General features: G+C 35.7%; 1 protein-coding gene across 1 annotated transcript in view; it reads left to right on the top strand.

Moving 5' to 3' along the window:
- The window catches only part of IKKepsilon (I-kappaB kinase epsilon), a 217132-nt gene that overhangs the window by 58363 nt on the left and 132535 nt on the right, over positions 1-26234 (top strand). The window contains exons 5-9 of the mRNA XM_090369072.1: positions 4422-4512; positions 12274-12364; positions 16693-16850; positions 19083-19193; positions 25670-25849. Coding sequence (XP_090225198.1) covers positions 4422-4512; positions 12274-12364; positions 16693-16850; positions 19083-19193; positions 25670-25849 — 631 coding nt within the window. The remainder of the gene's footprint in view (positions 1-4421; positions 4513-12273; positions 12365-16692; positions 16851-19082; positions 19194-25669; positions 25850-26234) is intronic.

Below are 26234 nucleotides of genomic sequence, written 5' to 3'. Positions count from 1 at the left end.
TACTACAATAATATGTATTTTTATATATATAAAAAGGGGGTGGTCAGAAATTTATGGGGCATGTAGTTTGACTGTATTTATTACATTCCATAATTTAAACAATGCTGGGTAATGGTACTGCTATCCCACTACTTTTTTTGACACAGTCATCTTTTTCATATTGAGACATTTATCTCCTTTTTTAAACATGAGACATTGTCTCAGCCATAATCTCATTGTTGTCATCACCTTGAAACCTCTGCCCTCCAACAATATGGAAGATACTGGAACATAGGATGTTCCAGTATCTTCCATTTGAAATGTAAAAGTTATGACTGTGCATTGTCATGAAAATTCTCTTATAGCAGGCGCCTTCGTAGCCAGGTGGGCAGGAGCAGCAGTGCATAGCACACGCTTCTTGATTAGACCGGGGTTCGAGCCCGTGACCACCAAATACAGAGGATGTGGAAAGGTCAGGAAATGACCACCGCATATCCCCGGAGCAATATGGCCTTAGTTGCTAATGCTCCTAAAAACCAAATAACAATAACAATCTCTTATAGCAGAAAACCTTTACAGGAAACCCAGAACATTTTCATTTAATAATCATGCATAAATGTCAGTACTGCACAATAATTCCCTACATTGATTGTTGTGTCTGTTTGCACAAAGTCTTATTAGTAGGGAAACTGTCAGATTTTAAAGGGGGTAAAGAAAATATTATTATTCATGTGGGGACAAACGATATTAAACGTACACGATCTGACGATTTGTTGGAAAAATACAGAACCATGCTGAGGAAATGTCGCGAGCTAGGCCATAATGTCTATGTGTCTGCAATTCTGCCCAGACACGATAGGAGGGATTATATGTTAAGAGCCTTGTGGATTAACTCAAGACTTGAAGGAATCTGCAAGGCTTTAGGGGGTAAATTTCTATCAGCATGGCCCACACTTGTAGGTAGAAGGAATTTGTTTTGTAGAGACGGGATACACTTAAACAAAGGTGGTGCAAAAGTTTTTGCCAGTATTATTGAGGATACCTTAAAGGTTCAGGGAAACTGCTAGTTAGGGGGGATGTGGGTAATACTGACACGCGTTTATCTGATAATATTGGTCAAAGTAACTCTTGCACATATCTCAAGAGTTCTTATCTGTTACCCCAACTGGACGTATTATCTAGATGTTCTGGGGGCACAAACGTTTCACGTGGGCGAGTAGCTAATGCCAGGGAAGAGAGCCTAAAAAACTTCAAGGGTTGTGTTAGGGTTGTTAAATATACAAGAACAGTAAATCTTAATTGTTTATACAGTAACGTTAGAAGTGTCGTAAATAAAATGAACGAATTCGAACTGCTGGTTAAAACAAGTAACGCGGACATAATAGGGCTTACAGAGACGTGGTGCCACCCGGAAATTGGGGATGATGAGTTTCAGTACGGCTTGTATAATGTATTTAGGAAGGATAGGTTAGATAGAAGGGGTGGTGGGGTAATGCTTCTTATCAGAAGCAGCCTGAGTGCGACGATAGCTTTCCCGGATTCAGACGTTTCACATGCTAGTATAGAGTCTGTATGGTGTGAGATAGTTGGAAACAAAGGTATAATGCGAGTAGGAGTAATCTACAGACCAGGTGATTGTGAAGATTATGACAAAAGCCTCTACATGCAAATGGAATGGGCAAGTAAGCGTCAATGCCTTATTATGGGTGATTTCAATCTGCCTCTAATTGATTGGAGTAAATGGGAAGGAAACTCGACATGGGGAACAAAATTTTTAAATCAACTAGATGACTGTTATTTGTATCAGCATGTCAGGGAAAATACTAGAGAAAAGAATATCCTAGACCTCATCATCACACATGAATCAGATGACATAACAGGGCTGACAGTAGAGGAACCAGTAGCAGGAAGTGATCACGGAGTTCTACGGTGGATGATGACGAGAGAGGTAGCAGAAGTAAAAGGCAAAGGAATGGGTTTTAATTTCAGAAAAGGAAATTACGATGCCTTAAGGTACTACATGGCCTCTATTAACTGGGTAGATATCGCGCAGAGAATGAATACGATTGAACTGTGGTACGCTTTTAAAACATTAATCACAGATGCCTTGAATGCGTATATACCATTAAAAAAATACTCCACGAGGAGGGTTCCAAGTTGGATGACTAGTGAAGTTGCCGCATTACTTGAGCAGAAAAAGGTGGCATGGAAAGGTTACAGAACAATAAAAAGTACTGAAGCCTATAACAGCTACAAGGTGATGTGTAATAGAGCCACAGAAAAGGTTCGACAGGCAAAGGCAGTTTATGAGAAATCACTAGCAAACAGAGCAAAGAGGGGGGATAAAGAATTCTTCACATATATAAATGCCAAGAAGAGCAGGACAAACCAGATCGGACCTTTATGTAAGGGAAAGGGGATAGTAATAAATACACCAGCTGCCGTTGCAGATGAACTCAACAGTTATTTTGCATCGATATTTACAAATGAAAAGCCTTTTGTGGCAAAGGGAAATTGTGGGAGCGAAGTTAAAAAATATGTAATTAATGATATTGAAATTTCGCAAGATTATTTAATGAAAAAACTTTCGAGCCTACAGACCAGTAAGGCTCCTGGAGTTGATGGAATATACCCCATAATCTTAAGGGAGGCGGCAAGTGAGTGCATTGAACCATTGAGGCTAATTATGCGAGCATCATTAGACTCTGGGGAGATTCCCTTGGATTGGAAAAGTGCAAATGTATCTCCCATACATAAGGGTGGCTCTAAAAGTGAAGTTGGAAATTATCGACCTGTCAGTCTGACTTCAGTAGTAGGGAAAATCATGGAGGCAATGATCAAGGGTGGAATTCAGGATCATTTGGATCGAATTGAAATTCTCAAGGATACTCAGCATGGTTTCGTAAAGGGAAAATCATGTTTAACAAATCTGGTTCGCTATTTCGAAAGGGTCACTCACGAGCTGGATTTAGGGAATAATTTCGACATTGTTTATTTAGATTTCAGCAAAGCTTTTGACTCAGTCCCACATGAGCGGTTGCTTTATAAGCTGGAACAGGTTGGAATCACTGGGAAAATCCTTAGATGGATAGAAGGATGGCTTCAGGGCAGGAGGCAGAGGGTTGTGATAAATGGCTATTCCTCAGATTGGGTTGATGTAAGAAGTGGGGTTCCCCAAGGATCAGTATTAGGACCACTGTTGTTTTTAATTTTCATAAACGACATTGATGAAGGGATAGAGGGCGTGATGTCTAAATTTGCAGATGATGTTAAAATTGGGAGAGTAGTTAATGATCACTGTCAAGCTGAGCATCTTCAGAGAGACCTAGATAGACTTCAGGAATGGTCAGAAAAATGGCAGCTGTGCTTTAATCCAACAAAGTGTAAGGTATTACACCTGGGAAACAGTAATCCCAAAAAAACTTATTCACTTGGTGGAGTTCAACTAAAGCCAGTACTGGAGGAAAGGGACTTGGGTGTTACGATACAGTCAGACATGAAATTCTCTGAGCATTGTAAACAGGTTGCAAGGAAGGCCCATGGTGTCCTATCAATGATCTATCGAACTTTTGCAAGTAGAGATAGGGACGTGATAATCCCATTATATAAGGCTTATGTTAGACCACACTTGGAATACTGTGTTCAAGTATGGAGACCGCACCTGAAGAAAGACATCGAGCTTCTTGAAAGGGTGCAAAGAAGGGTAACTCGCCTGGTGAGATCGGCAAAAGGGCGTCCTTATGAAGAAAGACTTCGAATATGTGGGTTGCAGAGTTTGGAAACTAGACACCTTAGAGGAGATTTGATTGAGGTGTTTAAGGCTCTGAGAGGCATCAGTAAAATGAATGAGGACAAAATTTTCAAGATTATAAATGATGCTAGAACTAGGGGACATAAATTCAAGTTAACGGGGGAAATGTTTAGATTGGATTGCAGGAAGTTCTATTTTAGCCAGCGAGTTATAAATTACTGGAATAAGTTGCCTTCATGGGTGGTAGAGGCCGAGAGTTTGGGGAAATTCAAAGGTCATCTGGATAGTACTTTCGGGTAAGGGAAGCACATAGGATGATAGGTTTAATTTCCTTTTTATTTATTTTTTATTTTATTAATTATTATTATTTAGTTATTTATTTTTATTTTTTTGTTTTTATCATTGTTTTGTTCGGATTTATTTTTTTTTATTTATTTTTTATTTTTTTTTTTGGCTGGTGCAGCATAAGCCATAGGCTTTCTTGCACCATGCGGCCGTTACTAATACTAATACTAATACTAACTGATGTTTGGGAACACGTCAGAAGACTTCTGGTTTAATTTAATAAAATAATTACAATTTTAGATTCCAGTGTAATCTAAAATCTAATTTTTTAAGAAGAATTTTAAAATTATAAGCATCATTTGTTTTGTTTACATCTTTTAACTTTTTTTTTTTGTTTTTTTTTTAGCTGCAGGAATGAAATATTTAAGAGATAATAATATAATACATCGAGATCTTAAACCAGGTAATATAATGAAATTTATAACAGAAGATGGAAGGTAAGTTTACAATAATATATTAATGAAATGATAATAGTAGTAATATATTAGTAAAACTGTTTCTAATTAAGCATCAGATAAAAGAACCACTACGTGGCAGTGATCACACTGTATTGGTGGGAGATTTACTTAAAAATGTAACTAACATCAAGGGTAAAGGGAAAGGTTTTGCTTTCATACAGGTGACTACAGAGGTCTCAGATAGTTTTTAAATTCTATGCATTGAGACCAACTAATGATCTTACTATCAACCAATTCTAAATGGGAAGCATTCAAGAAATTAAACATAGAAGCTACTAGGCTTTTCATACTAAATAAGAAATACTCTTCAAGGTATAGGCCTAAGTGGATATCAGATGAACTGATGAAACTCTTGGCAGAGAAGAAAAGTGCATGGGATGCATATAAATTATCATGCAACACAGAAGCCTGTGGTAGATATAAACTAGTCTGCAATCAAGTCACAAAGGAGGTTAGACAAGCAAAGAAAGATTATGAGAATATTTGCCAAAGGATGCAAAGAAAAACATCAAAGACTTCTTTACATATATGAACAGTAGAAGGGAATAAATCAATTAATCCACTTAATATCAATGATTCAGCCGTTGATGATGCTGCTTAAGGTGCTGTCAAACTGAATGAGTACTTTGTATCTACATTCACACTTTAGGGAAGTGGAGGTCATTAGTTTACCAAACTCTAACAGTGAGCTAAATGATTTTGTAATAACTGAAAAGAAAGTGGAGGAAAAATTGTTGAAGTTAAACATAAGAAAGGCACCTGGGGGGAATGAGATCTATCTGGTTATATTAAGGGAGGCAGCTAAAGAGGTAAGCAAACTGTTAGCCATAATTATGGGAGCATCTTTGGATTCATGGGAAGTCCCTGTGGACTGAAGATGTACAACATATCCCCAATTCACAAACAGAGATTAAAGGTTACACAATCAATTATAGACCTGTTACCTTAACTTCTGTTCCGGGGAAAATAATGGAGTCACTGGTTAAAGAAGTAATGCAGGACCATCCAGACAGGAGTGCAGTAATACTTCAGACAGAACATAGGTTCTGTCTGAAGTTCCTTTGTGACCACATTGACAAAGTTTGCGAAGGGGAAATCTTGCCTGACCAATTTGATTAGATAATACGATGTGGTCGCAAAGGAAATGGATGCAAAAATGAATTTTGATATCATATACTTGGACTTCAGGAAAGCTTTTGATACTGTTTCACATAAAAGACTGCTGCTATGGTTAAGTGGTAGGGACATAGAGTGGTTATCAATGGATATTTCTCTCCATGGACTGATGTTATTAGTGGAGACCCCTCAGGAATTTGGTGCCAAGCCCATTGTTGTTTCCGATATTTATTCTCGACATTGATGAAAGCATATCAGATTCAATGTCCCAGTTTGCAGATGATACAAACGATGGTAGGGTTGTTAATCACATTAATGATGGTATGCTACTGCAACAGGATCTAGAAAGGTTAGGCAGGTGGGCTGAGAAATGATAATTGAAGTTTAGCATTGACAAATGCAGGGTACGGCATATGGGTAGCAGTAACCCCAGAATAACATACCAGCTGTGTGGTACTACATCAGAGGTGGATATTGTTGGGATATCAGAGACGTGGTGTCACACAGATATCAGCAGTGCAGAATTGGAATTTAGGGAGTACAATGTGTACAGAAAGGACAGGAAGGGAGCAGGAGTTATGCTGTTAGTTAAGAAACACACAAAATCTAAGTAAGTGCATCCAGTTGACATTTGTGGACAATGCAATGTTGAGTCAGTGTGGTGTGACATAAGCACTGGGAAAGGGAAAAATGAGAGTAGGTGTGTGTTATAGGCCTAATGAGTATAATGAGCAATTATGCAGATAAATAGTGGGCCAGTAAATCAGAATGTCTTATAATGGGGGATTTTAACTTTCCAGATATTGACTGGAACTTGTGGATTGGTCACTCACACGCCAGAAAGACTTTTGTGGATTTATTGGATGACTGTTTTCTATAGCAACATGTTCGAGAAGCAACCAGAGGGAGTAATACCCTTGATCTGATTATCAGCAGCAATTATTCATGCATTAAAAATTTGCAGATAAAGGAAACACTGGATGACAGTGATCACAGTGTACTGATGTGGGATTTACTTAAAGATGTAACTGCATTGAAGGGTAAAGGAAAGGGCTTTTGCTTTCGTAAAGGTGATTACAGTGGTTTCAGACAGTTTTTAAATTCTAGACAGTGGAATCAACTGATGATGTTACAATGGTGAATTCTAAATGGGAATTCAGCCTTCAGGGCCTTAATCTTGGAGGCTCCTAATCTTTTCATACCAACTAAGAAATATTGTTCAAAGTTTAGGCCTAAATGGAGGTCAGGCAAATTAATGAGACTCATGGCAGAGAAGAAAAATGCATGGGATGCATATAAATTATCAGGCGACACAGAAGTCTAAGGAAGATATAAGCTAGTCTGTAATCAAGTCACAAAGGAGGTTAGGCAGGTGAAGGCAGATTATGAGAAATCTTTGCAAAGGATGCAAAGAAAAACAGCAAACAGTTCTTTACTTTGTAAACTTTAGATAATGGAGTCATTGGTTAAAGAAGCATTGCAGGATCATCTGGACAAGACTGCAGTAATAGTTAAGACAGAGCATGGGTTTGTTAAATGGAGGTCTTGTCTGACCAGTTTGATTAGATAATATGATGTGGTCACAAAGGAACTGAATGCGAAAAATAATGTTGATATATACTTGGATTTCAGGAAAGCTTTTCTTACTGTTGCAATTGGAAGACTGCTGTACAAATTGGAGTGGTATGGCATTAAGGGCACGTTCCTACAATGCATAAAAGGATGGTCAAGTGGGAGACAACAGAGAGAGTGGTAATTAATGGACACTGCTCTTCGCGGAATAATGTTATTAGTGGAGTTCCCCAGGGTTCGGTGCTGGGCCCATTGTTGTTTTGTGTATTAATGAATGATATTGATGAAGGTATATCAGGCTTAATGTCCCAAGTTTGCAGAAGTTGGTAATGTTAATGACAGTAAAGACAGTATGCTACTGCAACTGGATCTAGATAAGTTGGGCAAATGGGCTGAGAATTGGCATCTGAAGTTTAACATTGAGAAATGCAAAATACTGCATATGGGTAGCAGTAACCCAAGAGAAACATATGAACTGTGTGATACTTCGCTCAGAGAAGTGGAGAGTGAAAAAAACTCTGGGAGCAATTGTGCAGTGAGATGTGAAGTTTGCTGAGAAGTGCAGACAGGCTGCCAGGGCAGGTCATGGAGTCTTGACAATGATATATAGGAATTTTGCTAGAAGGGACAAGGAGGTGATTATCCCGTTGTACACAGCAATAGTCAGGCCACACCTTGAGTACTGTATACCAGGTCTGGAGGCCTCATTTTAGGAAGGATGTAGAGTTCCTAGAACGAGTACAAAGAAGGGCAAAAAGATTGGCGAAGAAAACAAATGGGTGCTTTTACTAAGAAAGGCTCAAGAAATGTTCTGCAAATTGCAGTGTCTGGAGACTAGGCACCTGTGAGTTGATCTGACTGAGATGTATAAGGCTTTGAATGAGTTGCGCAAGCTCAATGCTGATGGGATTCTTCCTCTTGCTAAGATTAAGAACCTTAGGGGGCATAGATTCAAATTCAGGAAAGACAGTTGTTGAATAGATGTGTGAAAATTTCCTTTAGCCAGCAGATAGTTGATTGCTGGAACAGGCTTCCGTCTATTGTGGAAATTGATAACTTAAATAAATTTAAGGTTGAGCTGTACAGGCATTTGGGGTGAATGGATGGTGACGTCGGAGGTTTTTTTTTTTTTTTTTGGCTGATGCTGCATAACTTTGCTTTCTTGCATCGTATGACTCGATTAATGCTAATGATATGCTTAGTTTAGTGGAAAATGAAAAAGACCTGGGAGTTATTGTCAGATATGAGTTCTCTGAGCAGTGCAGACAAGCTGCCGGGACAGTTCATGAGGTTTTACTTGCAGGAATAAGCAGGTGATTATTATATGGTATAAGGCATTGGTTGGGCCACATCTTGAGCACTGTATACAGGTCTGGAGGACTCATTTCAGGAAGAATGTGGAGCTGCTTTGGATTCATACAAAGTTGTTTGTAACTTTTTATGTCTATATAAGTGCATGTTTTGCAGGCCAATTCAGCTGAAAAACCAGAAATAACTCATGGAGAAGGAGAGCCTTACTTGCTCTGCCTGAGACTGGCAGTGGAAATAAGTGCCCTCACCTGGTCCATGTAGCTGAAATGACTGCAAAGGAGAGTAGCAAGAAGGGGCAATAGCCAGTACCAATCTACAGCCAAAAAACCTGCTCACGAGATCCAAACATGAAGTGGGAGATAGCTACCAACTCAAATCCACTTCACAATAATCTCTTTGTTCTCACGCAGAAGAATCTTCAGTTTGCTGTTTATGATGCTCAGCAGACATTACTTGCACAATTCGAAATAAAGAAGCACATAACATAAGACTCTTTTCCCAGTATGGTCTGTTTCACTTTGTGTCACAGGAAGGCATGGAAAACTGGAATGTAATATTTATTTTTTTAAAATTTTCTTAAACCTGCAAATTTTCATCCTAAGCATCTCAAAATTCTATTTACTCACCATATTCAGTTTTATAAAAGTGTTCTCATTAGAATAATTATCCACATAATTATATTAATTTTTTGTAATTTCCCACAATAAGATTTGGGATATGAAAATAAAATTTAATAAAATATCGTTTCTCCTGAAAATATAAACCCATGTCCTTTATGCTTTAAGTACATATATCGGAAAACATTTTTCATATCTTTTAATTAGCATTACCAGTGGCATATGATGCAAGAGAGCAAGCTTATCAGATCAGCCAAAAAAAAAAAAAAAAAAGATTTCACCTATCCATTCCCTCCAGTAGTTTGTCTAGTTCTTCCTTGAATTTATTTAAACTATCAACTTCCACAACAGCAGATGGAAGCTTGTTCCAGCAATCAACCACTCTCTGGCTAAAGGAAAACTTCCACACATTTCTGCAATCATCTTTCCTCAATTTGAATTTATGTACCCTCATGTTCATAGCCTAAGAAAGAAGAAGAATCGCATCAGCACTGAACTTGCTCAATTCATTCAAAGCCTTAAACACCTCAGTTAGATCACCTTGCAGGTGCCTAGTCTCCATACACTGCAATTTGCAGAACTGAAGCATGTTTTGGTAAGAGCACCCCTTTGTTCCCTTCACAAATCTCATTGCCCATAAGAACTGGTGCACCATGGTTTGAGCAGTTGATGTTCCAAAAATAAAGAACTAATAAAATAAAAATTTAAAAAATTATCTGAAATACATTTTATATACAATTTTTCCCATGAGTTATTCCTTATTTTTAGCCCATGCAATCTATATAAATTCAAGCACTGCAAGAACTGGTGACCTAAGTAGTTGATGTGTCAAAAAAAAAAAAAATCATCCTATCACCATTAGAATAATTATCCACCATTAGAATATTATCCAGGCCTAAAATAAAGAACCGAAATTCTCTCCCCCCCCCTCCAAGGTGAATTCATTCTCAGAAAATGCTCTTATCACTTATCATTCTGTGTTTATATTTACCATTGTGACATTCAGTAATCTAGGCTGTATTATTAATAAAAGAATACTAACAAGCAGTTACTAAATTTGCAGTTCAGCTAGTTTTCTGTAAGAAATATGAATATAATGTAAATGCAACAAAAAACTTATCTTAAGATGTATTCAATCAAGCTGACAGTGATATGGCAGTGTAAAAGATTGGATGTTCCATTGGATAGGCTTTACTATATAATTTATCCCAAAAGATAATAAATAGTGTTCCTTATACATTAAAGTAGAACCTCTTATTGAAAAGAATATTATTTTATAATTTAATTCTTGAAGATTATGTCATCTTAAGATGAAAACAAAAGCATTATAAATTTTTGTACACATGCATAAGGCAGATGGATGTTGTTATATCATTATATGGTGAGTAAAAATATTCCTATGCATGTATGTTTTTGAAATACTTTTATTTATATCACATTATTCATTCTAAGTATGTGGGTATTATTTAATATAAGGAAATTCAATCTTATTAATTCTTGCTTGCCCGGAGGTCAAATTAATTGAATTTATTCAGCAATACAAATGTTATGGGGGGTTTCCTGTAGTTGGACATCATCCACATCTCTAATAAATAAGTTTTATTATAAATCAACAGGGATTACCTTTATTTTAGATATAGGAAGCTTCTTTTCCAACTCTCCTAGTCTAACTCGCTAATAATTCTTGAGGATGGCGATATCTATTTTGTAAAGCAGGTGGGACATCTTCCCCACTGTCAGAACCGTAGTGTTCAGACCGTGCGATCTCAACAATGAGCACTCATGACTGCTGTCTACAAACACCATACTTCTGGCAGCATGGAAACCATTACTTGGATTGGCATAAAATTAGATTTTTGAGGTCTAAACTGTTTAATAAATATGGACCGATTATTTCTTTCAGTCCTATAGCTGGACTTTAGAGTTAAATTTAGGGGTCTAATAAAATTGGATATGGGGGGGGATTATTCTCTACATTCCTTAAGTCGGACTAGAACTTTTCGGGCATCATGTTCACAGGAACGGAGCAACTCACAATTAATCCGAAACTTTTGTCTTATGTTGTAGTGTTTGTTCTTCACACGTGCGTATAAGTGACCAATCATCGGACAATAGGAATGGCCTACGGATATTGATTGAAATTTCATGTAGTTTCATCTCTAAGGTTTCTGCAATAAGTAGTTTGTGATAGTTGTGTTGAATATTTATAATTTTTGTTTCATTAAAGCTGAATGAATGTCGTTCATTTATTGCTTTAATGAAAGCTTTAATGAAACAAAAATTATAAATATTCAACACAACTATCACAAACTACTTATTGCAGAAACCTTAGAGATGAAACTACATGAAACTTCAATCAATATCCGTAGGCCATTCCTATTGTCCGACGATTGGTCACTTATACGCATGCGTGAAGAACAAACACTACAACATAAGACAAAAGTTTCGGATTAATTGTGAGTTGCTCCGTTCCTGTGAACATGATGCCCGAAAAGTTCTAGTCCGACTTAAGGAATGTAGAGAATAATCCCACCCCCCCCCATATCCAATTTTATTAGACCCCTAAATTTAACTCTAAAGTCCAGCTATAGGACCGAAAGAAATAATCGGTCCATATTTATTAAACAGTTTAGACCTCAAAAATCTAATTTTATGCCAATCCAAGTAATGGTTTCCATGCTGCCAGAAGTATGGTGTTTGTAGACAGCAGTCATGAGTGCTCATTGTTGAGACCGCACGGACTGAACACTACGGTTCTGACAGTGGGGAAGATGTCCCACCTGCTTTACAAAATAGATATCGCCATCCTCAAGAATTATTAACGAGTTGTGGACTAGGAGAGTTGGAAAAGAAGCTTCCTATATCTAAAATAAAGGTAATCTCTGTTGATTTATAATATAATAGAATATAGGAATTATCGAGCATTTAATAGCTCTCAATTATCAAATCTAATAAATAAGTAGACACAAACTGGGAGATGATTTGAAATTGTTGCTTAAATTGAAGCTCATCTGTATCTTATAGTATTTAAAATAACCTCAAACCTTTTAGAGTTTATAGTTAACAAATGGTTAATTTTCAAGAGATATTAGAGTTTTCCTGCTGTAATTTTTCCTTTTTGCAGATCAGTATATAAATTAACAGATTTTGGAGCTGCTAGGGAATTAGAAGATGATCAACAGTTCACATCTCTGTATGGAACTGAAGAATATTTGGCAAGCATTTATGTTGTATTTTAAAGAATTAGTATTAGTTATATGTTTACTTTATTATGCATTTATTGGGAATAAATATAACACTTGAGTTTTGTTTAATACCTTGCTTAACATTTGGGTTACATTTCAGAAAATAGCACAAAGAAAAAAGTACATGTCATAATAGCACTGTGTTCATTGAGATATATTCTGAAAAGAATATATTCTGAGCAGTGCAGACAGGCTGCCAGAGTAGCTCATGGGGTCTTGTCAATGATATACAGGAATTTTGCTAACAGGGATAAGGAAATGATTATCCCCTTGTTTAAGGCAATGGTCAGGCCACACCTTGAGTACTGCTTACAGGACTGGAAGCTTCATTTTAGAAAGCATGTAGAGTTCCCAGAACGAGTACAGAGGTAGGGCAACAAGACTGGTGAGTGGAACAAAGGGGTTCTCTTACGAGGAAAGGCTTAAGTTCTGCAAATTGCAGCATCTGGAGACTAGGCACCTGCAAGGCAATCTGATTGAGGTGTATAAGGCCTTGAATGGATTGAGCAGGCTTGATGCTGATGGGATTCTTCCTCTTGTTCAGATTACAAACCTGAGGGGGCATAAACTGAAATTGAGGAAAAGCAGTTGTCGAATAGATGTGAAGAAATTTTCCTTTAGCCAGCGGGTAGTTGATTGCTAGAACAAATTTCCATCTGTCGTTGTGAATGTTGATAGCTTAAATAAATTTGAGGCAGAACTAGACACACATTTGGTATGAATGGATGGGTGAAATGGGAAGATTTTTTTTTTTGTGGCTGATGTTGTATAAGCTTGCTTTCTTGCATCATGTGCCTCTACTAATGCTAATGCTGTTGTCGACAGGATCAAAAGCTTTCCCGAAATCCAAGTATATGATATCAAAATTATTTTTTGCATCCAGTTCCTTTGTGACCACGTCATAGTATCCAATCAAATTGGTCAGACCTGACTTTCCCCTTAACAAATCCATGCTATGTTTGAACTATTACTGCAGTCTTGTCTAGATGTTCCTGCAGTGCTTCTTTAACCAGTGCCTTCATTAATTTCCCTGGAACAGAAATTTAACTAGCAGGTTTGTAATTACTTGTGTCACAATTTGATTCCCTTTAGTGGATTGGGGTGACATTTGCACATCTCTAGTCCATGGAGACCTCCCCTGAGTCCAAGGACTTTGCTTTCAGTTATTATGAGCTAAATAAACTTCTGTCATTCCCCTCCCCAAATAACTCCTGATGTGTGAATGTAGATGCATACATGAGGTGTTATTCGGGGAGGGTAGGCTAGGAGTTTATCAAATTCTGGCAGGGAGCTAAATGATTTTGTAATAACTGAGGGCAAAGTGGAGGAGAAATTGTTTTTCAAATATGCATAATCTGGTTTGTAGGAAAGTAGATTTTATAGCTCTGTGAGTTATTTTTTCCTTATCTGTATGCTATTATGATATCTAATTTATGTTTCTAGAAATATTTGTAGAATCATCTAGACAAGACTGCAGTTATAGTTCAGACACAGCATGGATTTGTTAAGGGGAAATTTTGCTTGACCAATTTGATTGAATACTATGATGTGATCACAAAGAAACTGGATGCAAAAATAACTTTGATGTCGTACACTTGGATTTTAGGAAAGCTTTTGATACTGTTGCACACAAAGGGCTGCTGTACAAATTATAATAGTATAGCATTAAGGGAAAGTTGTTGCTATGGATAAAAGGATGGTTGAGTAGGAGAAGACAGAGAATGGTAATCAGTGACACTGCTCTTCATGGACTAATGTTTTTAATAATGTTTTTTTAATGTTTTTGTTTGGCACCATTGTTGTTTTCTATATTTATCAGTGATATTTCTGAAGGTATAACAGGTTGAATGTCCAAGTTTGCAGATGATACAAAGGTTGGCAGGGTTGTTAATGACAGTAATGATGGTATGATGCTGCAACAGGGTCTGGAAAAGTTGGACAGATGGGCTGAAAGATGGCAACTGAAGTTTAGCATTGATAAATGCAAAGTACTGCGTATAGTTAGCAGTAACCGCAGAGTAACGTACCTTCTGTGCGGTACTAGACATCAGGGTAGTGGAGAATGAAAAATACCTGGGGATAATTGCGCAGTCATATGAAGGTTTGAGAGCAGTGCAGACAGGCTGTGAGAGCAGCTCATGGGGTCTTGTCAGTGATATACAGGAACTTTCTGGCAGGGATAAGGAAGTGATTATTCCTTTGTATAAGGCAGTGATCAGGCCACACCTTGAGTACTGCATACAGGTCTGGAGGTCTCATTTTAGAAAGGATGTAGAGCTGCTGGAACGAGTACAGAGAAGGGCAACGAGATTGGTAAGGGGATTAAAGGGGTGCTCCTACCAAGAAATGCTTAAGTTCTGCAAATTGCAGCTTCTGGAGACTAAGCAGTTGTGAGGTGGTATGTAAGGCTTTGAATGGTTTGAGAAAGCTCAATACTGGTGAGTATTCTTCCTCTTGCTTAAATTATGGACTTGAGGGACATAAATTCAAATTGAGGGAAGACAGTTGCAAAATAGATGTGCAGAAATTTGCCTTTAGTCAGCAAGTGATGGAAGGAGAAACTTCCATCTGTTGTTGTGGAAGTTGATAGCTTAAATAAATTCACAGAACTGGACAAATGTTTGGAGTGATTGGAAAGTGTTTGTTTTTTTTTTTTTTTTTTTTTCCATTCTTGACATATAAATCATGCCAAGAGGTTATTTGTGGAAGATCTAATTTTTCATTGATGCTGTAAAAAAAAATATTTTACACATAGAACAGGTCAAAGAGAAGACTATGAAGTTGATGGCCATATAATGGTGTAAATATAAAACGGGAGCTACCATAAATGACCACATACTTAAAAGAATATTGCTTCTATTAGTAATCATGGCTAAATTGGACTTAGCATTCCATGTGGCTTGCAGTATGGAAAGTCTGAGTTTGTGAACAGTGTTCATGAAATAGGAGTTTTTATTGGAGATGTAAGTTTTCCAGGATTCTTTGGACTCATTTCAACCTGACCAACTGAAACTTTGAGAGGGAAAGAAGTAATTGAAATAAAAATAAGGTATTTCAACTTCACTGGATTCAGAATGGCTAAAGAATAAAACATAATGAAGAAAAGGTCCAGTTAAATTATTAGATTTGGGAAAGTATGGTAAAACATTATGTGCAGAAGAAGGAATAAATACAAAATAATACTTATTATCTGTATCAGAATAAAGCTGGAGATGAGAATTAAAAAATTGAAACAAAATCAATTATAACAGCAAAGCTGACTTTGTACACTGCTTTATGGAGCCCACTTGAATATATTCATGACAAGTGCTATTTCTGCAAATGCTTCAAAAACTTTCAAATAATAAAAGAAAAGCTAAAAAAAAAAGTGATCCAAAAATAATATAATAAGATTATAAGATTCAGAAGGTTAGAGATTACCACTGAATCCGAAACCATAGCAATATCAAAAAAAGAAACTGTGACCTTTTACTTCTTTCCAAAACTGATTTAAACAAGTTTGTGGATCTCTTAGTAATACAATAATGCATACTTAAAGATGAGTAGTAAAAATATGGTTAATTACAGGTATGAGAAGTAGCTTTCTGAAATAAAGTATAAAAAGTACAAGAAATTTGTCTCTCACTTTTTCAAGAACAGAGTTAACCACATTTACTGTTCTTTTGAATTAACTTAGAATTATGGTTTAATTTAATGATAATTAATGTTACAAACAAAGTGAGAAACTGAACTGTAGCCATTGCTGTAGACTATTCACTCACTGTAAGATGAGTTCCTTGTTAAAGATTCTTTGATCAGTTTCAGATAATCTCTGAAATTGATCTAAATTATTTCTAACATGGTCTTTGGGTAAGACTTGGTACACTTTGATCTTTGTTTTAAATAGTGATATGGGTAGAGAATATTTTCCAAAAATTCCTCAAAATGAGAATACTCTTCAAAAGATTATTTTCAAGATTTAGCCACAATTAGTTATTAACGTAAAAAATGTTATATCTATAATCTTCATTGATATGAAATATAACTATGTTCTCTCTGTATTAAGAATTTTCTCTTACTCTTGGGAGTAACTATAAACCTGTTTAATGAAAGGGTTTTATAGTTCTTCCTGAGAATAAGCCAATAACTTTCATGCTCTGTAATTTACTAATCATTTGAACTTATTGGTTTCATTTCATTGAAATAATACCTTTTTAATTTACACACAAACTTTTTTTATTTGGTTCATAATAAACAGAATGGCACTGTGATACAGCAGCTAAATTGTTACTTATTATATTCAATTTCTACATCCTTAGCATCCAGACATGTATGAACGAGCTGTATTGAGATACCCAGCTGGTAAATCTTTTCGGGCCACTGTTGATCTGTGGAGTATTGGAGCTACTCTGTATCATGTTGCTACAGGATATTTGCCTTTCAGGCCCTTTGGTGACCGCAAAAATAGGGAAACTATGTAAGTGCTTCATTTAGATAAAATTTTTATATTTTTTTTTTTTAAAGGAGAGTCTGAAATAAGAATTTTATGTTTTTCTTTGCTCTGTAGTCAGTAGGAAGTTATATATCGTTTGTAATGTGATTATAAATACAAATAACATTAGATCAATATCAATGTGACTTACATATACATAAAAACTTTTCTTTCTGAATAAGCCTGATAACCGAATCATCCAAGACTTGGCTGTAAGGAGACTGTTATAAATTATTATATCAACAGTATATATAGTAGATTATGATTTTTAATTTTTGAGATTTTTAAGATTTTTGAATGAGTTCATAACTATCTGAGCCATGCATGAATTAATGAACTTTACTTAGAAGCCAGATATGAAAAATTATATCTATCTAAAAGCAATGCAAAGACTAAATCTAAGGCAAAGATTAATGTACAAGGTTAACAATTTCATTCAACTGAATTATCTCAGAGTTGGCTATAAGGGCACTGTAATGCATTGCTGTATCAATAGTATGAATAGTAGACTAGAGCATAACTGCTTGAGCAATGTGAGTAAAAGCAATAAACTCTACATGGAAGCCAGATAAAAAATTAGATCCAAGTAGAAGTAATATAAAAGCCAAATCCAAGTAAAGATTATTATACAATGTAAAGAATTTAATAAATTTAAATTCTTTACATTAAAATCTCAATCTACTATTAAATTAAAATTTTAATCTACTATTACATTAAAATCTTAATCTAATATTACATTAAAATCTTAATCTAATATTACATTAAAATCTTAATCTACTATTACATTAAAATCTTAATCTACTATATATATCAACAGTATATATAGTAGATTAAGATTAGGTTTTGAATGAGTTCATAACTGTCTGAGCCATGCATGAATTAATGTACAAGGTTAAGAATTTCATTCAACTGAATTATCTCAGAGTTGGCTATAATGGCACTGTAATGTGCCATTATAGCCAGCATCTTTGGTTCCAGCATGATGATGCTCCGATACACAGAATTGTAGCAGTGCAACAGTATGAGGCATATTTAAAGGCCAGTGTGTAGAATATGGTTGTGTGGTAATGCGCCTTGGACACTACATTCTCCCCCCCTCTAACTTTTTCCCTAGGTTTTGTTAAAGCAGAAGTGTACAAAACACCCACTGACAATTCAGGCAATCTCAAAGGGAGAATATGTAATGCATATGCTGAGATAAAGAGCATTATTTTAAAGAAAATTTTAACTAATCAGCTTAACAGGTTTCCTTAGTGTAAATTGTTTGAGGTACATGCCACAGTTCACAAGCAGAATATTGAACTTATGGCTTCTGACAGAAGTATCTAAATTTTAGAATATATGGCACAAAGTTTGTGCAAATTCCAATGACTCATACATGCTGAATGTATCTAAGACATACAGGACACCTCTTTTTAAATTCTCATTCTCTCTTTTCATATTTGCCTTTTCTTTGCCAGTTGCCAAACAAAAAGCTAATTTGTCTGACTTCCTTGTCACTCATGTTTTTTTTTTTTTTAATCTCAGGTAATTGAAACAATTGGAAAGACTGAAAATTTTTTTGTTCTACAGGATAGTTGTGCTTTTAGTTCTTGCTTGTCTGATTCTTCACATCTTATTAATTGAATGTAAATTAAGGTTAAATCCAATTTTAATCCCCAATCTTAGAGGTTCTTATCATAAAATTGGAGTTGATTTCCAGATGACAAATAAAATATTAATAAAGGCAAATTGGTGCAAATCAGCCTTAAAAATATATATATAAAAAAAAAAAAAATACGAAAGTCATCTTTCATTTAGGTATCTAGATTTAGTTAATCTCTTAGTTATACAAGATTAGGTTTTGGTTGAGTTCATCAGAGTTTAAATTATTAACCTTCAAGAAGTAACTTGGAGGTTAATAATTTAAAATAATTTTTGACATATGTATTGACAAATCTTGATAAATTATGAACACAGTTTGTTTTAATTTTGATATAATGCATGCTCAAGACATTTATTTAGTAATGTTTTTTTGTTTATAAAAGCAGCAAATGATTTTACCTAGATTTTACCTAGTTCAAGTGTTTGTTTGATGGAGATATGTTGTTATAATTCATAACTAAATTTAATAAAATTCAGAAAACTTAAAATTTAAAAATTTATTTCTGCCTAAAAATACCCAGAATACTATATCTAAATAAAGTTGAGTAAAGCATTTTAAATTTATTTCAAAAGGCATTATATCACAACTAAAAAAGCTTCTGGAGTAATTTCTGGAGTACAGTTAACTGAAAATGGTTCCATAGAATGGAGCAAAGACCTTCCAAAAACGTGCCTTCTTAATCAGTGAGTATTACAAAAGTTTTCATTTGATTGAATGTTAAAATTTAATTCCCTTGAAGACAGTCAAAGATCTAAACCAGAGTTCAGAATTTAAAAAAATAAGCAGATGAATAAAATTCCAAAATTTCATTTACCTTTCACATTTTATGGTTCGTGTGTTGGTTTATTATTGGTTATTAAGTTTACTCTTGATTGTGTCCTGTACATTCTTTTGCATATTCTTACTAGTCATATATTCTCTAGTACATAGTCATATATTCTCTAGTATTTCTGTAGGTCATAAGAAGTACCAGTTTTTTTTATTATTATTATAATTATTTTTTTTTTTTTAGTTTTACTAATTGGTTACTAGTAAGAATGTCACATCTGAATTGCATTTTGGCATCCTTGATGAAGATAACAATACCAGAACTTTATTTCTGAATTAGCTGATGCTGGCTTTCCAGGTTTCACTCTGGCCAGAGATTTTACCTATGCCCTACTCTCAGCCCACCTCCCTATGATGAAGGGTGGGCAACAGGGGACCTTCATCTTCAAAGCCCTTTCGGCTAATTAGCTGGAGGAACAGCAGACTATTCAATAAACCTACATTCTCTGACCTTTACAGAGTTTTGTACCACAACACATTCATATACTATACAGAGTTGGAGGAGACCCCCCCTGTGCCACACACATGTGATACTATACACTCTGTCCTTTCTGTATATATTGCTTTCCTCATATTCAAATTCTGCATTCCTTATACCTGAGTGACACCACATCTCCCCACAACATCTGCATTTGATGACTTGACCAGCACTTCAAATTCATCAAATTTATTTACTATGCTCCTAGCATTACGTGCAAGTTTACATGTCTCTGTTCTTATTCTTACTTATCTTAACATAGCTCATGTATCTCTTTCTTCCATGATGACCTACAGCAGACCTTGAAATCTTCAGTACCTTGCTTTCTAGGCTACTGCATGTTCAAATAGAAGCATTGCAAGAATCATCTTCACTTCTGCCTGTGGCAATTGTTAATCTATTAGTCTGTGTATTCCCCCCCCCCCCAAGCTAGCAGTTTCCCAACTCGCCTAACACTGTTTCAATAGCATCAGCAAATATTCTTGCATATTCTTCTATTTAAGTGTATCCTATCCCTGTAGAAGCAGTATCTCCTGTTAGCAAGTGTGGACCATGCTGAGAAAATTCTACCCTATGAACCTTGAACAATCTCTCCAGGGCTGAATTGATTGACAAGGCTCTCATCATGTGCTCCCTGCTAACTTATCTGGGCAGAATTACAGACACATCCAAATCTAACCCTAACTTGCAACTTTTTCTCAACATTACGCTGTACTTGTTAATAAGTCCTCAAATCTCCTACTCTTAAAGTCATTAGTGCCCATGTGTACAGTTTTGTGCTCTTAAAGATTATATCTGCTGTACAATGTTATTAACTTTTGCCCCTGGAAGGCATACCCTGGTCCTATTCCACCTACCCTTATTGCACAATATTATTCCTGTTTCCTGAAGATAGTGTCACCGTCAGTAGCTGCCTCCTGTGGGACCAGTGCATTCTGCCTTGAGAGTTGCCACTGTGTTGCCTGATGCACAAGTGCAAGCTCTGGCATTGAGGTGGGCATCTGACAGCTTGATGATCCTCCAGCTTTATTTCTTTCAGGGCATCCACCCTTTTCTTCAAGCTCTCATAAATGCCCATGAGAACACTGAGTTTGTGCCTAATGTCCTTACACTCTCTGTACCTAACACACACAAAGACATCCTTGGCTATATCATGTCCTGTTCCAGAAAGGTCTGCAAACATAAAGGTCCCTTGGCTGTATCATATCCATTCCAGATAGATCTGTAAACATCAAACAAGCAGTACATTTTGTGATGCTATGATTCAGAGTACAACTGACCCCCAGTTCTCCCCGAGTCACAGCATCCTTGCTACTTTGAGCACTTTGCTTTGCTGCTCTAGTCTGAAGCATGATTTCTGTTCAAATTCAATTTAATTGAGAATACTACATCTCAAAGTAATATACTGAAATGCAATAATAACACCTTGTGTCAGTTATGCAGCAATAATACATATACATTATCAAGTTTATGCTATACCATTGTTCTTGTAAAGTTATAAGTTAATTATAATAGCTAATAAGATTTTTGATTAATGTTAACCTACATGATTTGAACTTTCGAGATACCTATTTACTACAATTAAGACACTAAATTTTGCTACCATGCACTACAGTACAAAGTTACGAGATGAGATATTTGTGCCAAATCACCAATACAAAGGTTCTAAGTATATTAGCATTAGCAGAGGCATATGATTCAAGAAAACAAGCTTATATAGCATCAGCCAAGTAGTAACTTACAAAAGTAATAACTTACTTAAGTAGTAACTTACGAAATCTCTAACTAATTTTAAAAATAAATTAATGAACATGACTAGAACTATAAAGCTATATATAGAATACAATTTAATGTGCTAATTAGGTCAATAAAATGGCAGAATTTTTCGAAAACTTATCCATTCCCAGGAGCTCAAAATTCTTTGACTACTACTTGGATACTCTCGAACCAGTTATTATTAGTTTATTATTAAAGAATCATATTATTATTTTCACTCCTACTTGCTTATCTCTGTTTTTTTTTTTGTGATCAAAAGTATTTGCAAACATGGATGTAGGATTTCAAATTTATTGATTCTGACATTTCCAACTGCAAGAAGAGCATTTTTTACAAAAAAAGAAAGCAAGGAATAAACTCTGTCCATTGGTGTATAATTCTCAACTAAGCCTCTTGTGTTAAATGTCACAGCGAAAAACTGTGATGTGAAGAGTAAATTTTCATTATTTAATTATTAATTTTATATCTGTAAAGTATTTTATTTATTTTTTTAACTTGTGCCTGTTAGTTGGAAAGATTTGATTTTTTTCAGCTTGCTAGAACAAACCAATTTTTAGAGCCCACTGATATATGAGAGTCTGAACTGCCTCGCACTCATTCAAAAGGAACTTGGCTTTGATTTGATTTAAAATTTATGCAAAGCATTCTCTTTCAGCTATTCTATAGTTATAGAAACCAGTCATCAGATTCCATATGCACTACTCTTTGTGAAGATTGTTAGTAATAAAACTACCCAACATGATTTTTACTTCCAGAAAATCAATGGTTGTTTCTGGTCAAGTTTTATGTATAGAATTTAAAATCAATCATAAAAATTTCCTATCACATCTCAGTTTTAAGATATAGATAGATAACTGAATTCTGTACAAAGATATCATTAAAGGTAAGTTGCTACAATGGATAAAGGGATGGTTGATTGGGAGACGACAGAGAGTGGTAATCAATGGACACTGCTCTTCTTGGACAAATGTTGTAGTGTAGTTCCCCAGGGTTCGGTGTTGGGCCCATTGTTGATGAAGGTATATCAGGTTTAATGTCCAAGTTTGTAGATGATACAAAGGTTGGCAGGGTTGTTAATGACAGTAAAGACAGTATGCTACTCCAACTGGATCTAGATAAGTTTGGAAAATTGGCTGAGAAGTGGCAACGGAAGTTTAACATTGACAAATGCAAAGTACTGCATATGGGTAGCGATAACCAAAGAGAAATGTACCAACTCGGTGGTACTATACTCAGGGAAGTGGAAAGTGGAAAAGACCTGGGGGTAATTGTGCAGTCAAATATGAAGTTCGCTGATCAGTGCAGACGGGCTGCCAGGGCAGGTCATGGAAGCTTGTCAATGATCTATAGGAATTTTGCTAGCAGGAACAGGGAGATGATTATCCCGTTATACAAGGCAATGGTCAGGCCACACCTAGAGTACTGTGAACAGGTCTGGAGGCCTCATTTTAGGAAGGATGTAGAGTTGCTAGAATGAGTACAAAGAAGGGCAACAAAATGGGTGCTCTTACCAAGAAAGGCTTAAGTTCTGCAAATTGCAGCACCTGAAGAGTAGGCACCTGCGAGGTGATCTGATTGAGGTGTATAAGGCCTTGAATGGGTTGAGCAAGCTGAATGCTGATGGGATTCTTCGTCTTGCTCAGACTAAGAACCTGAGGGGGCATAGTTTCAAATTGAGGAAAGATAGTTGTAGAATAGATGTGCGGAAATTTGGCCTCAGCCAGCGGGTAGCCTTAATAGCCTAAATGAATTTAAGGCTGAGCTGAACAGGCATTTGGAATGAATGGAGGGATGAAATGGGAGCGTTTTTTTGGCTGATGCTGCATAAGCTTGCTTTCTTGCATCATATGCCTAATGCTAATACTGTTTGAAATACAATTTTTAAACTTATTAACTTTTGGTTGGTTTTGTTTATTGGTCTAAAAGTTAAGCAAGTACATCATTACTGTTCTTGCAATATAGTATATTTTGATTTTGATGCACTTTTCCAGACAAGTCAGTATTTTTATTAATTTTATTACACCATTCAACTGTTCAATATATAGTGTATGATAAACGATGCTACAAGAATTCACCTTCTGTTCAAATTTACCAATTGCTTTTACTGTTTTTAGGTTAATGCATTGTTAAAATGGAGAAGACAAAGCACAGAACTTGCGTCAATCACCCAGACAACTTCTGCAATGGTTGTGGACACTTAACCTCAAAGACTCAGAGGAAGAAAATATACAATATCACAAAAGTTGCATATTCATTGTACTTTGTCTGCAAGATCAGTGACAAGGAAAAAAATTGGGCTCCACATATCTGTTGTATTACTTGTACAACGAACTTAAGGCTGTGATTATATGGCAAGCTGAGAACATTACCTTTTGCCATATGTATGGTGTGGCTTGAGCCCAAGAATTATTTCGATGATTGCTATTTCTGCATGACAAAAATAAAATGTATTTCCAAAAAGAGCAAGCACTGCATCAAATATCCAAATATCCCATCAGCAATTAGGCCAGTGCCACACGGTAAAGAACTGCCAGTACCTGTGACACCAAGATCTTGGGGTATTGGAAGTAGTGAAGACTATAACAGTGGAACTTACTTGCCAAAGCTACAAACATTACAATATACCACAAGCGAAATGAAGAGTTTTCAAGATATTTTGCAATGGAAAACAACATATGTCTGAAAAGACGTCATTGGTCTTATGCACGAACTGAACATTGATCACAATACCTCTGAATGGCATTTGTTTATTGATGCATCAAAGCTAAGTTTGAAAGCAGTATTGCTTTGTAATGGAAATACTTTACCATCAATACCTCTTGTTCGTGCTGTTGGCCTGAAAGAAACATATGATAGCATGTCCCAGATTCTAGCTGCTTTGGTGATCTCAAAGTGATTGGACTGCTTGTTGGGTTGCAATTGGGTTTTACTAAATACTGTTGTTTCCTGTGTTTGTGGGATAGTCGTGCAACATCCAAACACTACGTCGTACAACAATGGGACAAGAGAGATGAATATATTCCCAGCAAAAGCAATTAAAGTATGTTCCATTGGTTGATCCACAAAAGGTTTTTCTTCTCCCTTTACACATCAAGCTTGGACTGATTAAGAATTTCACTAAGGCACTGGATAAAGAAAGCAGAGGATTCACATATTTACTGAAAATGTTTCCAAATTTATCTCATGCAAAGCTGAAGGAAGGAATTTTCATTGGTCCTCAAATAAGAAAGCTCCTAAAAGATGAAGAATTTCAAAGAAACCTGAATGATGTTGAACTGGCTGCATGGAGATCTTTCAAGGCTGTGGTACACGGATTCCTTGGAAAGAGAAAAGAAGAGAACTATGAGCAACTAGTGACAAACTTGCTGAAATGTTACAAGAACATGGGGTGCCGAATGTCATTGAAAATGCATTTCCTTCATTCCCATCTGGATTTCTTTCCTGAAAACTTAGCAGATGTCAGTGATGAACAAGGAGAGCACTTCCACCAGGAAGTATCTGCAATGGAAAAACGATACCAAGATCGCTGGGACTCTGCCATGATGGGAAATTACTGTTGGTTCCTTAAATGGGAAAGCAATCTGGAGTATAAAAGGAAATCATTCAGTGGGAAACATGTCTAAGTAACATATATTGTGTGTAATAATTACAACCATGTATGCTGATATTGTATAAAAACAAGGAATTTAAAAAATGTGTATAAATTTTAATGTAGACGTGACAGAAGTAAAAGATTGATATTTTCATAATCAGGACATTAATTTTGTTAAGAATGACCAACTTTCATTCCAGAGGTATGATGAAAAAAAATTTTTTTCGGGTAGTGTAATTTTTGTAGTGGGGGATGCTTTTCTTTTTTTATGGGCCTTCATAATCATTTCTCGGGGAATCTAGAGTAACTGTTTCATCCTTTGTAAGCAAAAAAAAAAAAAAAATCAGAGTTTTGTTCACAGGAAATTGCTTATATAATTATTGCTAAAGTAGGCTATGCAAGGTCTAGTATCTGAGAAAAATGTTGAGGAAAGTTCTTTTCTCTTAATATTTTTCATTAATGCTCTATTTGTTTTCTTTTCACAGGGGACTACAAGAATTGGTCACATCATTACTGGCAGGTCTTTTAGAATGCAATGCTGACAAGATGTACACCTTTGATCAGTTCTTTAATGCTGTTACTGACATTTTCTCAAGAAAAGTCTTTCACATATTTTATTTTAATGAAGTTAAAGAAATTTGCATATATGTGCACCATGATAAAACGTATGTAGATTTGAAATAAATTTTAGCATTGACCCTTTATTTCTTTTTAAATTGAATTTTATTTTTTTTATTTCTGAAATATTAAGCCACAGTAATATGTATAAAAGTATTACTTTTATACATATTACTGTGGCTTAATGCATAGTTAAATTTGGATGTGAAACAAAAAAAAATTAGCACAATTACAGTTAAATTTTTTAAACAGTTTAATAGACTTCAAAAGCAGTGGACGGAATCTACTGAAGCAAGCTTTTCATCACATTGGGATTGTGTGATATAATTGCACCAATCTGATGTATTTGCCATTAATTAAAATATTTCAACAATAAGCAGATTTAACACATATCTAATGAGAAGGCTGGCCTTGCTTTTGTTTCTAATACAG

This window comes from Mastigoproctus giganteus, chromosome 2 (assembly GCF_048544385.1).
Source record: "Mastigoproctus giganteus isolate SK-2022 chromosome 2, ASM4854438v1, whole genome shotgun sequence".
NCBI lineage: Eukaryota > Metazoa > Arthropoda > Arachnida > Uropygi > Thelyphonidae > Mastigoproctus > Mastigoproctus giganteus.
This window is presented reverse-complemented; position numbering and strand designations above follow the sequence as displayed.